Source organism: Drosophila serrata, unplaced genomic scaffold, assembly GCF_035046125.1.
Source record: "Drosophila serrata isolate PLE 108 unplaced genomic scaffold, ASM3504612v1 contig_165, whole genome shotgun sequence".
NCBI classification, from domain to species: domain Eukaryota; kingdom Metazoa; phylum Arthropoda; class Insecta; order Diptera; family Drosophilidae; genus Drosophila; species Drosophila serrata.
The window spans coordinates 869,140-882,172 of NW_028257063.1; the positions used below are offsets into that span (position 1 = coordinate 869,140).

At 46.9% G+C, this 13,033-nt stretch overlaps 4 protein-coding genes across 11 annotated transcripts; 2 read left to right on the forward strand and 2 right to left on the reverse strand.

Moving 5' to 3' along the window:
• Positions 1 to 20: 20 nt before the first annotated feature.
• Nup75 (nuclear pore complex protein Nup75) lies at positions 21 to 2,586 on the forward strand. Its single transcript, XM_020942630.2, has 5 exons — positions 21 to 287; positions 355 to 1,517; positions 1,583 to 2,119; positions 2,174 to 2,321; positions 2,381 to 2,586. The coding sequence occupies exons 1-5, from the start codon at positions 261 to 263 to the stop codon at positions 2,504 to 2,506; spliced, it is 2,001 nt and encodes a 666-aa protein (XP_020798289.2). The 5' UTR covers positions 21 to 260; the 3' UTR covers positions 2,507 to 2,586.
• Positions 2,515 to 10,053, reverse strand: Naus (cortactin binding protein N-terminal like nausicaa). Of its 2 annotated transcripts, XM_086826878.1 has the most exons (6): positions 9,773 to 9,968; positions 5,621 to 6,777; positions 5,371 to 5,557; positions 5,169 to 5,296; positions 4,972 to 5,011; positions 2,515 to 4,630 (listed from the first exon to the last, which is right to left on the reverse strand). In XM_086826878.1, the coding sequence occupies exons 2-5, from the start codon at positions 6,465 to 6,467 to the stop codon at positions 4,995 to 4,997; spliced, it is 1,179 nt and encodes a 392-aa protein (XP_086683004.1). In that variant the 5' UTR covers positions 6,468 to 6,777; positions 9,773 to 9,968; the 3' UTR covers positions 2,515 to 4,630; positions 4,972 to 4,994. The 2 variants fall into 2 exon arrangements, with proteins under 2 accessions (XP_086683004.1, XP_020798290.2); XM_020942631.2 differs by lacking the exon at positions 4,972 to 5,011 and having other exon boundaries at positions 9,773 to 10,053.
• On the reverse strand, positions 6,941 to 8,896 carry LOC110176358 (nitric oxide-associated protein 1). Its single transcript, XM_020942686.2, has one exon. The coding sequence runs from the start codon at positions 8,833 to 8,835 to the stop codon at positions 6,958 to 6,960; it is 1,878 nt and encodes a 625-aa protein (XP_020798345.2). The 5' UTR covers positions 8,836 to 8,896; the 3' UTR covers positions 6,941 to 6,957.
• On the forward strand, positions 8,870 to 13,027 carry lolal (longitudinals lacking protein-like). 7 transcript variants are annotated; one of them, XM_020942689.2, is made up of 4 exons: positions 8,870 to 9,078; positions 10,890 to 11,132; positions 11,644 to 11,730; positions 11,794 to 13,027. In XM_020942689.2, exons 2-4 carry the CDS (start codon positions 11,031 to 11,033, stop codon positions 11,986 to 11,988), a joined length of 384 nt encoding a protein of 127 aa, XP_020798348.1. In that variant the 5' UTR covers positions 8,870 to 9,078; positions 10,890 to 11,030; the 3' UTR covers positions 11,989 to 13,027. The 7 variants fall into 7 exon arrangements, with proteins under 7 accessions (XP_020798348.1, XP_020798349.1, XP_086683007.1 ...); XM_020942690.2 differs by having other exon boundaries at positions 8,988 to 9,108; XM_086826881.1 differs by having other exon boundaries at positions 9,050 to 9,357.
• The last annotated feature ends 6 nt before the right edge of the window (positions 13,028 to 13,033 follow it).

The following is a 13,033-nucleotide window of genomic DNA, read 5'->3' on the forward strand; positions in this document are numbered from 1 at the left end:
ATACGCGACATAATCTAATTGTTTATTTTCGGAATTTGCTTTCTGAAACTGGTCACACTTATATGCTCTTCTTCTTTCTTCCCGCTAGCCGAAAGCATCCCGGCGGCAACAACAACAACGTGTTGGACTTTCTGAATTTAGAAAAGTAATTTGTTCATTCCTGCACAACCTCTACATCCCGGTGGCCATCTAGTAGCCATAACAAACACCACGCACGTTCTTGGGGATTTAATCTATCAACATTTTGACGCGGGGCCAGAATGAGCGACAGCAACGTGCCCGTTTTTGTGAGTTTTGATTTCCCCCCGGCAAAAGATTAACAGAATAAACCAGCTTTTAATGCATTATTTTTAGGAGCTCGGCGACCCCTTGTCCACGCTTGGTAACAACACGCTGACTGGCGTCTTCGTGCCGGGAAACAAGATTGCCTTAAGCGCCTACCGGCATGTCAAACACAACTCGCGGGATGAGCCCACCGAGACAGCTGGCGAGGCGCCCGTCCTCATCTACATGTCCCAGGAGTCAACGCTGTTTGACGAGCCAGTACTGCGCAGTGTCCTTGCCGAGGCGAACGCCACCTTTGGCACGCTGCAGCTGCTTGGATTGGATGCCTCGCGTGAGAAATATCTGAATATTTCTCGGGCGTACCGCAGCATTGTTCGCGCCTGTCTGGAGAAGCTTCATCTGGCCAAGATATCGCCAGAGGTGCAGACTGATGAACCACGGCTGCAACGCTTCACCGATGCCATCATAGTGTTCTATGCGTCGGAATGCCTGTGGCATCTGTTTGAGATTCTGTACCTCCAGAACAACCAAATGGTTGTACGCCAACTGCTCGAGTGGGTTCGTTTTCATTCCCCACAAACCGAGGATCGCGCCACGGATCTGGTTCTGATGGAAGAAGAGGCCAGCGAAACGGATGACTATTGGAACACCCTGAGGTCTTTGATCCTGTTGGGCCAGGTAGACTTTGTACGGGCCATGCTCTCGCAGACCCGCAAGGCTGGACAGCCCCCATATAAGGCGGCTGATTTGATCCTTAAGTCCATGCCGGTTTACCAAGAGGGTTACGCCCTGCAGAAGTTCCATTCGCAATGGGAGTATTGGCATGTGGACACGCAGCGCAAGATCAAGGCCAATGTGTTCGCCACAGAGCCAGAACTGGAACAGATCCTATTGCTGGTAGCGGGCGACAATAAGGAGTGGGATGCCTGGATCATGAAGTCACAGGATTGGTACGAATATCTTCCCGGATATCTTCTGTTCACAAAACCCACCTGCAAACCCTACGAGCTGCGAATAGCCGCCTCCAATTGGCTGGACCGTTGGGCTCTGCTGTGCCCGGATAAGGAGCTGAATAATATGAGCCGTATGGTCACCCAGCTAATGGGGCACGATATCAAGTTGTTTATATTCGAGGCTCAGAAGCTGAACGACACGCACTGGTTCTCTACGCATCTCATAGATCTTATGTATCATTCCGGCCAACTAAAGAGCTACTTTGATCAGCACAACATGTGGGTTATGCTTTGATTAACTTATTTATTATTCAATTTGATAATTATTTTATTTTCACTTCCAGCGACCTACCCGCTTTGCGTCACTCCGTGATCTACGAATACGGAAGCTACCTCATGGGCTCGCATAATCTCTGGCACCTGGGAATCGATTACTTGGACTGCTGCAAGCAAGAGGGCAAGGCAACCATAGAGCTGCTCCTGCCACGCATCCCTATACGCAGCGAACGGCAGGCCACCAAGCTCATTAGTCTGGCCAGGCAACGGGGACTCGTATGCGTTGAAGAGGAGATATGCAAGGTGCTGGCAAAGCGATCTTACGATAATGAGCGCTACAGCAACGCCCTGGAATGGGCCATTCGCTCCAAGGATGTGCGACTAGTCACCGCCGTCGCTGACCATATACTGAAGCATTGCTCGGAGACTGGCAAGGTACTGTGTGCAGACACCCTGGACTACATTGGAGGTCGTATGTTTGCGTCACCACGACTGGTTTTCCTCACCAAGTACCATGAATTCTACCAATTCTATCACAACCGCGACTTTCTGGTTGCCTGTGAGCTTCTGGTCAATCTATTAGAATCAAAAATAACCCCAAATTAGTGAGTATAATTAAGATTTTTGCCTGTAAAAACTAACCATATCTTTTAACGCAGCTTCTGGCCCTCGTTGATCATGGATGCCTTGCCGCTGCTAGAGTCCAGGGATCCCAAAATCTTTGCTAAGGAAACGGTAACCATTCTGCATCACATTGAAACGGCGCTGGTGCCGATCATAGAGCAGGACAGGGATAAGCATGGAAATGTAAGATCAATGATGTTTTTTAAACCATACAGTTGACAATATATTGTAACTTTTTTCAGGACCACTCAGCTGCATTGTTTAAGGATTATCGGGCGGAAAACATTGCTGACATCATGACCTTCATGCGCTTAGCCTGCGCCCGCAATCTGGCCAGAGCACTGATATTTGAGAACACAATGAAATAGGTTTTGCATTTATTTTTTGTTTGGTGTAATTTATTCTTGTATCTTTCACTTTTCCAATACATTGTGTGTAATTTGTTATAGATTGTTTGCATTGCTAACTTGCAGTTTATATGCTTATCTTGTGCCTCTTTGCTATTTTAATGTACCAACAACAACGCTACGTGACTGGCTGCTGCTGTATGCCACCTGCCGACTTAAAGGAAATCCAAGCTGGAGAGAAGTTCACAAAAAGCAGCTCTCCACAGCATTCTAATCTATATACGAGTGTAAACGGTGTGTCTATAGGATACCTTTCTCTGGAATCTGCTAGGCTAGGCTGGAGCTGGGCTGGGCTGGCAAATCATATATAACTTAAAACAAGATTAAAATCAATCACTGCCAAGTACTTTAGCTGCACAGAGGAGGAAGTTTACACGCCTAAGAACTATTTTAAACAACGCACAGAGCACAGGGGTTATACATACATATATATCTGTGGGTATCGTATATAGTTACTATATATATTATTCTGGTTTCTGGTTTTTATCGTTATGAGAATCGCACGGCCTTGTACAAATGTTCGGTCACTACAAACGTACGGAATTACAATTAAACTCGCATGTCTCTTGGCTTGGCTTGGCCACTACACTCAACCACTTTGGCCATCCAGTTTCTCGGACCGCCAACGGCATTATGTGTGTATATATATAAAATTTATCATCATTTGCTTGGTAAAAAAACAAAATAATAACTAAACTAGACTTAGATAAGTAGCCGCTGGGGGTCGGTCATCATTCTAATTAATGCCTAACAAACTTTGATCCTACTCACTTGACATGCCAAATTATTATCATTATATCGAACACACTAGGCAACAGAGGAGAATAATGAAACATTTATAGACATTACATTTATTCCAATCCCGAACTGACATTGCACAGGAGTTGGGAAGGAGCTCAGTGAAACAGGAGGTGAAGAAACTATGCACTTTTATAAACTTACACTTAAATTTCACCTTAATAAATGTGTTTTAATATTATTTACCACGAAATGTTTCACAGTGAAAATCTAAGGAGATTCTACATTTTTTAGAAGTGAAATTTTATAATAAACTTTAAGAATTAGGAATTTGAAATTTAATAATGGTAGTTTCAATCAGTATTCTTTCAGTGATCGTTAATAGACTAGCATGACTTTTAAGTAGGTTTAAGTAGTACACTTTTTGCTTAAACAACATTATTAGGGAGCAGAATTTCTTCGGAGGATTGGAAGCTGTCTGTCTGTGGCAGTTCGAGATGGAAGACCCTGTTGCCTAGCGCGCGGTCATTGAGGGATGACGACGACTGACTACGCCGTTTGAGTATTTCACTTACGTTACGCCAATATATCGATTAAATATGCGGATCTGAGTGGAGTGAGTGCCTGTCTTCTAATTATGCTTCGAGGTCGCTGCCGCACCAGCAGCAGCGGCCACGCTTGTCGACGCCGTGGCCGTGGTAGTGGCGGTGGCCGCTACAGCTGCAGTGGCAGCCGCTGCTATGGCACTGCTGCTGCCCGTAATGGAGCCCAGCCGGGAGAGCGATGGCTCCCGTTTTGGCGGAACGATCGGCTTGGTCGGTATAGGTGGCGGAGCGCCGCGTGCTCCCGCCGGTGGCACCGTGACTGGCGGCACTGCAATGGGCACGGGATGGGGATGCGGTGGTGTGGCCGTCTGGTCAAGAGCAGCTGCCGCTGCCAAAGCGGCATACTTGCCGCCAGGGGCACGTTGAATGGTAGCCGTAGGCTGCATCTTGGCCGGCGAAGGAGAGGGCGGAGCCACCACGGGAACGGGGACGCTAGCAGCCGTTTCGGCCGCTATGGTTGTGGGTACTCCAACGTTGCTGCTTCCGCTGCCTGTGCTATTGGCTGTGGTATTGTTGGTGGTGGTGGTGTGATTAAGGACGGCCGCCGACGCTAGTTGTGCTACGGCTGCTGTGGCCGTGCCCGTGGGCGCTGTGGCGATCCCAGCACTTCGGATGTTCTGGCCCGGCGCTATGGATCGAGCGATACCAGTCTGCGGTCCCGAAACCGGCATACTGCTCACCGTAGCGGTTGGTTGCACGATCTTGGCGATGTTCACCATGGGTGGTGTGGCACAGGCATCGTCTGTAAAACGTTGAGGGTTGGGTTTAGTATTCAGCGACGATGGGAGGCACGAACTACACTTGATCATCGGATCTCCGAAGGCCAGCTTTGGCCCTGGCATAAACCACAAAATAATTCATAATAGATCAGTACATAAATGTGTTTGCGAGGGCCAAGCTTAGTGAGGAAATGTTTCTGCATGGTCGTGAGATCTGGCTACGTTCTGGCTTTAACTCAGAGTGCTGCAATGGGGGATGTGCTTGCGTGCGGGATGGATTTGCGGATGCGTGATCTTTGGACTGTTTGTTGGTGCAACAGTGGTGTGCACGAGGAGGAACATCACAAAACAAAAAACAAATCACCTTGCAATTGCGTAACATTTTTTCTAACAAAAGATTTCGGCTTCAAGAGGAGTTCGTAAAAAAAAGTAAAAGTAAGTAAGTATATAGAGTTCAAGTTTGTATATAGAAAATTAAAAGGAGGGCAACCATATATATAGTATGTAGTAGGTACAACAGCCAGTTTCCGGGGTGGGAAGGGCCTTGTCTAGCTCACTCACCGCTGAATTGTCGCGCCTTGGCGGTGGCAGCGGCCACGGACGAGCCGCTGCCCCCCAGGGGCTGCTGCTTCTTAAGGGCCTCGTGCTCGCCGCGTAGCACATTTAGCTCCTGCTCCAGCTCCTTAACGCTTTAAGGCAAACAATTATAGATTATACAAATTATAGTTCAATAAAAAGATTTAGAGCTTTAAGATCAACCAACCGCATCTCCTCTTTGGCCAGCTTTGCCAATAACGTTTTGCGTTCCAACTCCATGGACTGGGTCTGCTTCTCAAGCTCCTCCTCCATGCGCAGCGACTTTTTACTCTCCTCCTCCAGGCCCTCGGCTATTGTGTCCGAGCGTTGCTTCTCCTCCGCCAGGATTTGAGCCAAGTCCTCAGACCGTTTACCTATCAGTGAGTGAGATTGTTATTAAAGGAAACGCCAAAGGCGGTGCATCCTATGAATCCCACCTTCTTCAATGTACTTCATCAAGATCTTCTTGCGCTCAGCAATCAGCAGTAGCACGATTTGCTTTTGCCTGTTGCGCTCGTACTCCAGCGTTTCCTGCAGCTTCTTCAGATCCTTCTCCATCTTGGCCACCTGGGCCCGCTCCTCCTCGAGGTCCTGCTTCAGCTTGGAGCGCTCCATCTCCAGTCCATAGGTAATATCATCGCCCTGTGCAGTATCGTGTTCGTGCTTCCGCTTCTCCTCTTCCAGTTCCTGCAGCATGCGCTGGTTGTTCTCCAGCGACTCGGTCAGTATGTTTACCATGCGCACGTGCGTTGCCCGCTGTTTGCTGACCATCTGGTACTGTTGCTCCATCTGCTGCTCAATAATCTGTCGCACCTCCATCTCCGCCTGAGCCGCCTGTGTGGAGGATTCCCGGGAAATGAGATTGCCATTCAGAGCGATTTTGTCCCGGAAGATGGCCGCGTAGGGGTCGTTTGGCTGGAGCCGCTTGGTGCGCAGCTGGGCGATGAGCTGCTTCACTCGCTCGTTCCTTAGGGCAGCTATACAGACATCCCGAGCCTGTAGCTCCCCCTCCAGATAGTAGAGCATCTTGACCAGTTCACTGTGCGGCAACTCGGAGCGTGTGCGGCCGTTGCTTGTCGCCGGCGGCAGCTTGTGCACCACTCCCGGACCAGGCTTCATCGTCTGGAACTCATGGTTGGCGCTGACTGTGTCGCTGCCCGAAGCGGATCCCGAGCAGTTCTCAATGCCAAACTCAGCCTCCGTCGTCGTACCTCCCACAAACCGGGCCGTACTTCCCTCCTCCGCAAACATCTCCACGGTGGCGCTATTGGAGTTTTGCTCCATTCTCCCGTCTGCCCAACACCCGACTCCTCTCTTTGCACCTCACAGCATACACAGCAGCGGTGCGTCGCAGTTCGGTTCCACTGCCCGCTGTTTGCAAATTGCACAAGCTTCGCGGACTTGGCGTTAATTCACTTCTAGTTTGGGCTTGGTTCTAGCCACCGATTCAGGCCAGCTTCATTTTCGATGGTTGCGTTGGCCGGAAGAATTGACTCAAGGAATTCTTTGTTAATTCTCACCAAGAAAAATTACTTTGTGGATACTTTGCGGCCAGACTGCCAACTCGCTGCAGAAGGTGTAGCGCACGGTAGAGCTGGAACAGCAATCGATGCGGTATCGATAGTTACACTCAAAGTATACGATAAGTTTCCCAGAACTACTGTTTAAAATTCTAAAACATTCAATTTAATTCAAGGGATTATATTGAATAAATCATATGATTATACTTAATTTCAAAATAGAAAACCGATTAAATCTACAATTTCAAATATTTTTATTTCTTAAAAACAAAAGGCTTTGTGGTGTTATACGCCAGTGAATTTCTAATGTGCTTTCCCACCAACCGATCCGCAAGGGGTATCAAAGCCGGTTCCCGCTTATATATGCCCGTCGCATCCGGTGTCCACACCCTTAGGCGACACTCCGAGTGCCCGGGCAGGAGCAATCCCATCCAGCCCGCTGAACTAAGTGTAATATCACAATTTAACCTTCCTTCGCTTTCGTCTTTGTTTTTCACCACAATTTCGCAATCCTTGCACTGTAATCCTGGCCAGCGTTTCAATCTGGTATCCAAATCCTCCTTGCCGGCCATCGGAACGCCCAGAAGGGGCTTGCCTAGATAGCGTTTGTAGACATTTTCCGCCTCCTGGGTGTCTGCTATCAGTACGGGAAGGTGCGCCGAGGAAAACACAAAGACCTTTAGCCAGTCAAACTGCTTTTTGAAGCTTGAGGATATCTCCAGTAGATCCAGTCGAGCCAAGCCGCCGAGCAGAAGGCTCATTTGGGGACGTAGGCGAAAGGCTCTGGGACGGATCATCGTAGCCGGTTGCAGCTTTGTCAACTCCTCGGGGGTAAGCAGAGGCGTGAGTTGATCCGGGTTCATCACCCCGGGGGTGTCGTAGACCCACCGCGCCTCCTTGTAATCCTCCCGGCGTTCGTTCAATGTCGTTATAGGTCGCGTGCCACTGGCCATGGCAAAGGCATCGCTGAGATCGTCACGACGATCGAAGGTGCGTCCCACGGGTGAAGCTGGTTGGGCTGCCGAAGCTGCTCCTGTTTTCCTAGCCTCTTGGCGACGCATCTGCTCTATAGCAGCCCTTTCACCTCGCTCGGCAACCAATCTCTTGTAACGCATATAAATACGACCATTGGATGGCCGCAGAATGGGAAACCGCAGCAGCTTGAGAGTAGTCCCCGGCCATGGGCAAGTAGTGGCCTTTCGCACCAGATCACTCGCCTCTGGTCTGCAATAGTCCGAGTTGAGAAGGATGTTGAACAACGAGCTCTTGCCCACATTGGTGCAGCCCAGTAAATAGACGTCGCCCTTGTAGGCCCAGTTCTTGTGCAGCTGCGTGATCAGCTCTTCGACCCCGTAGCCGGTTTTGGCGGAGATTAGGCTGACATTCTTGATGTTCATCCCATCACCACCGCCGCGCTTTATGAACTCCCGTTGAAGAGATGCCTTCACGTGCTGCAGGTAGGTGTTGGAGTCGCGAGGCAGGAGGTCCACCTTGTTACCCACCAGAAAGACGGGTCGTTTTGTGCCCAGCACGTGCTGCATGCCCGGCCAGATGGAGCTCGGGAAGTCCAGGAGATCAACCACCACGATGGCCAGCGCGAATTTGTCCTGAATACGCGATATTGTGTCGACATAGGTAGAAGGTGCCACCTCAACGTCCAGGGCAATGTTGTAGTGATGCAGGAAATGGCAACGCTTGCAGACGATGGTCTTCAGCTCCTCCTTTGTCCTTCCCCGGAAGATTTCACTTGGTATGTAGCCGGGCACCGATTCGCTGGAGCAATGCAGGTGGGCGCCGCATCCGCTGCAGGGTACTTTTGAGGCGGGAACTTTGGGATCCGGTGTGCCCTGCTTATTGTCCGCCTCATCCAGGGCACCGCGGTAGAACTCGTAATCGTCCATCCAGTCCTCCGGCAGAGAAGCAACCTCAGGAACCGAGAAAGACGGATCTGCTCCCATCTCCAGAACGGAGCTGTAATAAACGTGCTCGTGCTGTTTGTACCGCTCCTTGGCGAGCAGCCACGCCTTTTGCCTCGAGCTCTGCCTCACATCAGCGGCCGTGTTCTGGAGTCTCACACATTTTGTACGAACATTTTTATTAACAAATTTATGGAAGCACAACTTTCGCAACATTTTATAATCCAACGAATGAATAAATTCGATTCCTACATTCGATCCAAGAACTTTCGATAGTTTCGATAACGTAAATTAGTTTTGCATTACTGTGCGTACATAGACAAAAGTTGCCTGTCGTGAAACTAAGTGACAGTGCTGGTAAGCGAACCACGGCTGTGTTGCAAAGCGACGGCCACAAAACGCAAAAGAAACTCATCGGAAAGAGAAAAAAGAAAGCAGCGTTAGCGAGCGAAAGCAGAGGTGAGTCGAGAGTGCGGGACAAAAAAGCGTGTATGTATTAAAACTGAAACAAAAAGATATAGAGAAAACGTGTCCACAGCGCAATTAGCGTGCTCCTGCGGCCGAAACCGTGTCATTTACGCATTGGTAAAAGTACAGAGTGCACGCCGAGCAAAGTAAAATGATTAGGAAAGTGTGGAAAAAAGACACAAGTGTATGTGAACGGCGGCTGTATGTGTGAGTGACGTGACTGTATGCGTGCTGTGCTGCTGCTGGTGCTGCGTGTATATGAACTAAAAAGTAACGCGAAGCGCGACCTATTTTTACAAACATATTACAATAATATTTGCATAAACAAATGCGAACTAATTAAACGTTTGCCAAACAGGAGCACCAAGTACACAAAACCTTAGTTCCCGTTTCTACCGCTGCCGCTGTTGTTGTCTTCGTCTCAGCTGCATGCCACGAAGAGTTGCCGCCGCCATTGTCTAGGCTCTCACACACATTTCCCCGAGTGTAGTTCTTGCCGACATACGGGTTGAGTAATCCAATAACAACAACAACGGCTTCGGCAGCGCGGCGGCGGCGACTGCGGCTCAAATTGTAAGAGTGTTGCAACTTTCGTTCGAACTCGTTTTGAATTGTTGTGGTCGCTCACTCACTCACGGCCTCAGTCTCTCCTTTCATACATTCTGTTGTTGTCTGGGCGACTTACCGAAAAAAACTGGTTGTATTTAAGAAGCAAAACGGAGAAAAGTACATTCGCCCGATGCAATTCCTTAATGTGGGAAAAATCAATAGTTTGGAAATTAGACAACTATCCACCTCCGGTCTTATTGCCCCGCGTCGCGTCCGCGCCTCAGAACGAAATGCACCTAGTAGAAGCTACAGATAACCCCTGGCGCAAGTGCAAGCGAGATAGTTGCCGCCTGCCCACACTCGCACACTTTCCGTTGAAATTTCCAACGATGTCTGCTCTTCGTTGTTGTTGTTGTAATGTAATTGCGAAATCATAACGGCAGTTGAAAGTTGAGAGCGCTTAGCCAAGTATTCGCGCGAATGTGTGTGTGTTTGTGAGTGAGGAACTGCACAAGTTAAGCTCTGGTGAACTCGGAATGCTCTTCTCTCCGCCTACACATATTAGCCGGGCCGCCACTGTAGCGCATGTGTGTGTCGCGTCAACAAATACTATACCGCAAGAGGAAAACACATGTTGTCCGCACAGTGGGATGGAGGGGGTGCAGGAGCCCAAATAACTAATGGATGTGAAGTGCCAATGAGTTGTGATTCCTCAATGCAGCCGCCATCTTGGAGTTGCGCTTGTAAAAACAACAGAATGAATAGCTAAAAATACCCTGCAGCAGCTGCTGCAACAGATAGATATGTAGATCTTTCTGTATTTCTCACCCACTGTGCGCGAGCGTGTGAGTGAGAGACTCAAATTCAAATAAGCAATGCGAATTACTGAAAATGCAGAAATCGCCTTGAAAAGTGAAAGGCATTCGACTGAGCGAGCTCAAGTCTGGCCGTCTTTGATATTATTTCTGCCTTTTTGCTTAACCTTTGCGGGTAGCTGGTTCTTTGTTGTTTTTGGCTGGCGCTGGCTCAGCACTTTGACATTTTCCAACACACTCACACAGATGCGCTACGAAAAGCCCATTTCCATTACACCGCCGCTGCACATGCGCCCATTGCTTTTATTTTGAAAATATATATTCGGCTGTGAGTCGTCGTCGTTAGACTGCGCTCTTTCGCAATACTCCTTGGAGCCTCTCTTTCGTCTGCGTTGCTAATTCCACCAAGATTAACGTTGTTTATGTTTCCCCTTACAGAGTGCAGAAGCCAGACTGAATTGAAACGAACTGTGGATCTAACGGTAAACCTTTCGGCCACGCCTCTAAATTAACAAAAGGAGCTATCTGCCCTGGAATTAATCCCGCAGCACGCCCCCAACAACCAACACAAGCTTCTTCATGATGTCGTCGGATCAACAGTTCTTTCTGAAATGGAACGATTTTCAAACGAATATGGTGACCTCTTTCCGTCACTTGCGCGACGAGAAAAGCTTCACAGATGTAAGTACTATGTAATCCGAAAAAGAACCTTCCGATAGGAGGAAAAAAAGCCCCTTTCAAAAGACCAACCATGTTACAGTCAAACCTATCAAACTGGAAAGCAGTCGGAGCTAGATAATTGTTAATCAAAAGTTATCACATTAGAATATGCTACAATATGAACTTTATAAAATAAATAAATACAAAACGATACAATTGTGAATTATACAAGTTGTAAATGTTAAACGTTCAACTGTAACTGACCATTCACTGACGAGCTGAATTGTATTCTGTTGCTCTTGGCCGCCTCTTTCCGGAGGTCAAACACCAGCTTACCTGTGTACCTGGCCTCCTCACATTCTTTCATTTCTATCTGCTTTTCTTTTACCTGTTTACTTTGTTCTTCTTGTTCGTGCTGTGCGTTTTTCTTTGTAATTTTTTGGTGCTCCTCCGCTCAATGTGTGTGTGTATTTGCTTGTTTTTGGAGGAAATGTTGAACAGATTTAACTGATTTCTCAATGATTTTTTACAGGTAACACTCGCTTGTGAGGGCCAAACCTGCAAAGCACACAAAATGGTGCTTTCCGCATGTAGTCCCTACTTTAAAGCGCTATTAGAGGTAAGCCCTTATTGCTTAAAAACAAAAAACAGGCTTTTACTAATTAAATGTATTAATCCTAAGGAAAACCCATCGAAACACCCAATTATCATCCTGAAAGATGTCTCCTACATTCACCTACAGGCTATTCTGGAGTTCATGTACGCCGGTGAGGTGAATGTGTCCCAAGAACAGTTGCCAGCATTTCTTAAGACCGCCGATCGCCTCAAAGTGAAAGGCCTGGCAGAGACACCCAGTTCAATAAAGCGGGAGGGTTGATATTGGTATTAAACAATAAACAAAACAACAAAAAAATACATAAAACACAACAAAAAAGAATGAAACAAGAAAGGAACTATAAGAAACTTATAATGTATGCAAGAAAACAAAACAAAATTCCAAAAAAGAAAAGGAAAAAACATAATGAGAACGACATTTGATATACAAGAAATTCATGTAAAAGTACACTAGGAACACACACAAAGCTGACAGATAGAAATGATTAGCCTGTAAAGAAACAAAGGTGGTGTTAACTCCACCTCTGCCCCACTCATTCACATGACCTTCCAATTTGCAAGAACCGAAGTCCCCACTGAACTTGATTTGAATTGTGTATTCGTTTGATTTCTGCATAAAATAGTTTGTAATATATTATTAACAATTACAAAATAAAATGGACAAAAACACATCCACTCTGTATAAAAGCAACGATTAAGAAATGCCCTGACAACACAAGCAAAAAAACAAAACTAGAAAGCGCACTTTTGTAAAGTAATTAAAAGAGGGTTCATTCAAATAAATAAAGATAATTATAAATATAGTGTGAAATGTGCAAGTAAAAGGATAAAGAGCCGGACCGGGCGCGAATATTGCAACACATTCGGTTAGTTTATAAGCCACTAACTAACTACAACCCCAGACATGCCACGCCCCCAAGAAACAAACAAACACAGACACACTGCAAACTGCACTCACTTTCCAAGCGACACACACGCATCCCTCATCTACACTTAAAGAATAAACAAATAGAAACAAATGCAAAGCTGTACTTTAATTTTTTGCGTGGACTTTTTCAAAAACAAAAACTTTTAATATATACGAGATATATTTTAATAACAAGCAAAAAACCGATCATTTCGACTTAGTTTAAAACCAAGAACATAAGGCAGATCGATAAAGCGAGCAATAAAAAAGGAAAAGCGAGTAAAAGGAAAGAACTATACTTGAATATTATTACATAAAGTAAAATATTTATATGTATACATGTGAGCATAGATTTAAAAACTACGGTAAATAAACAGAATAATTAAAAAACAAACGACCC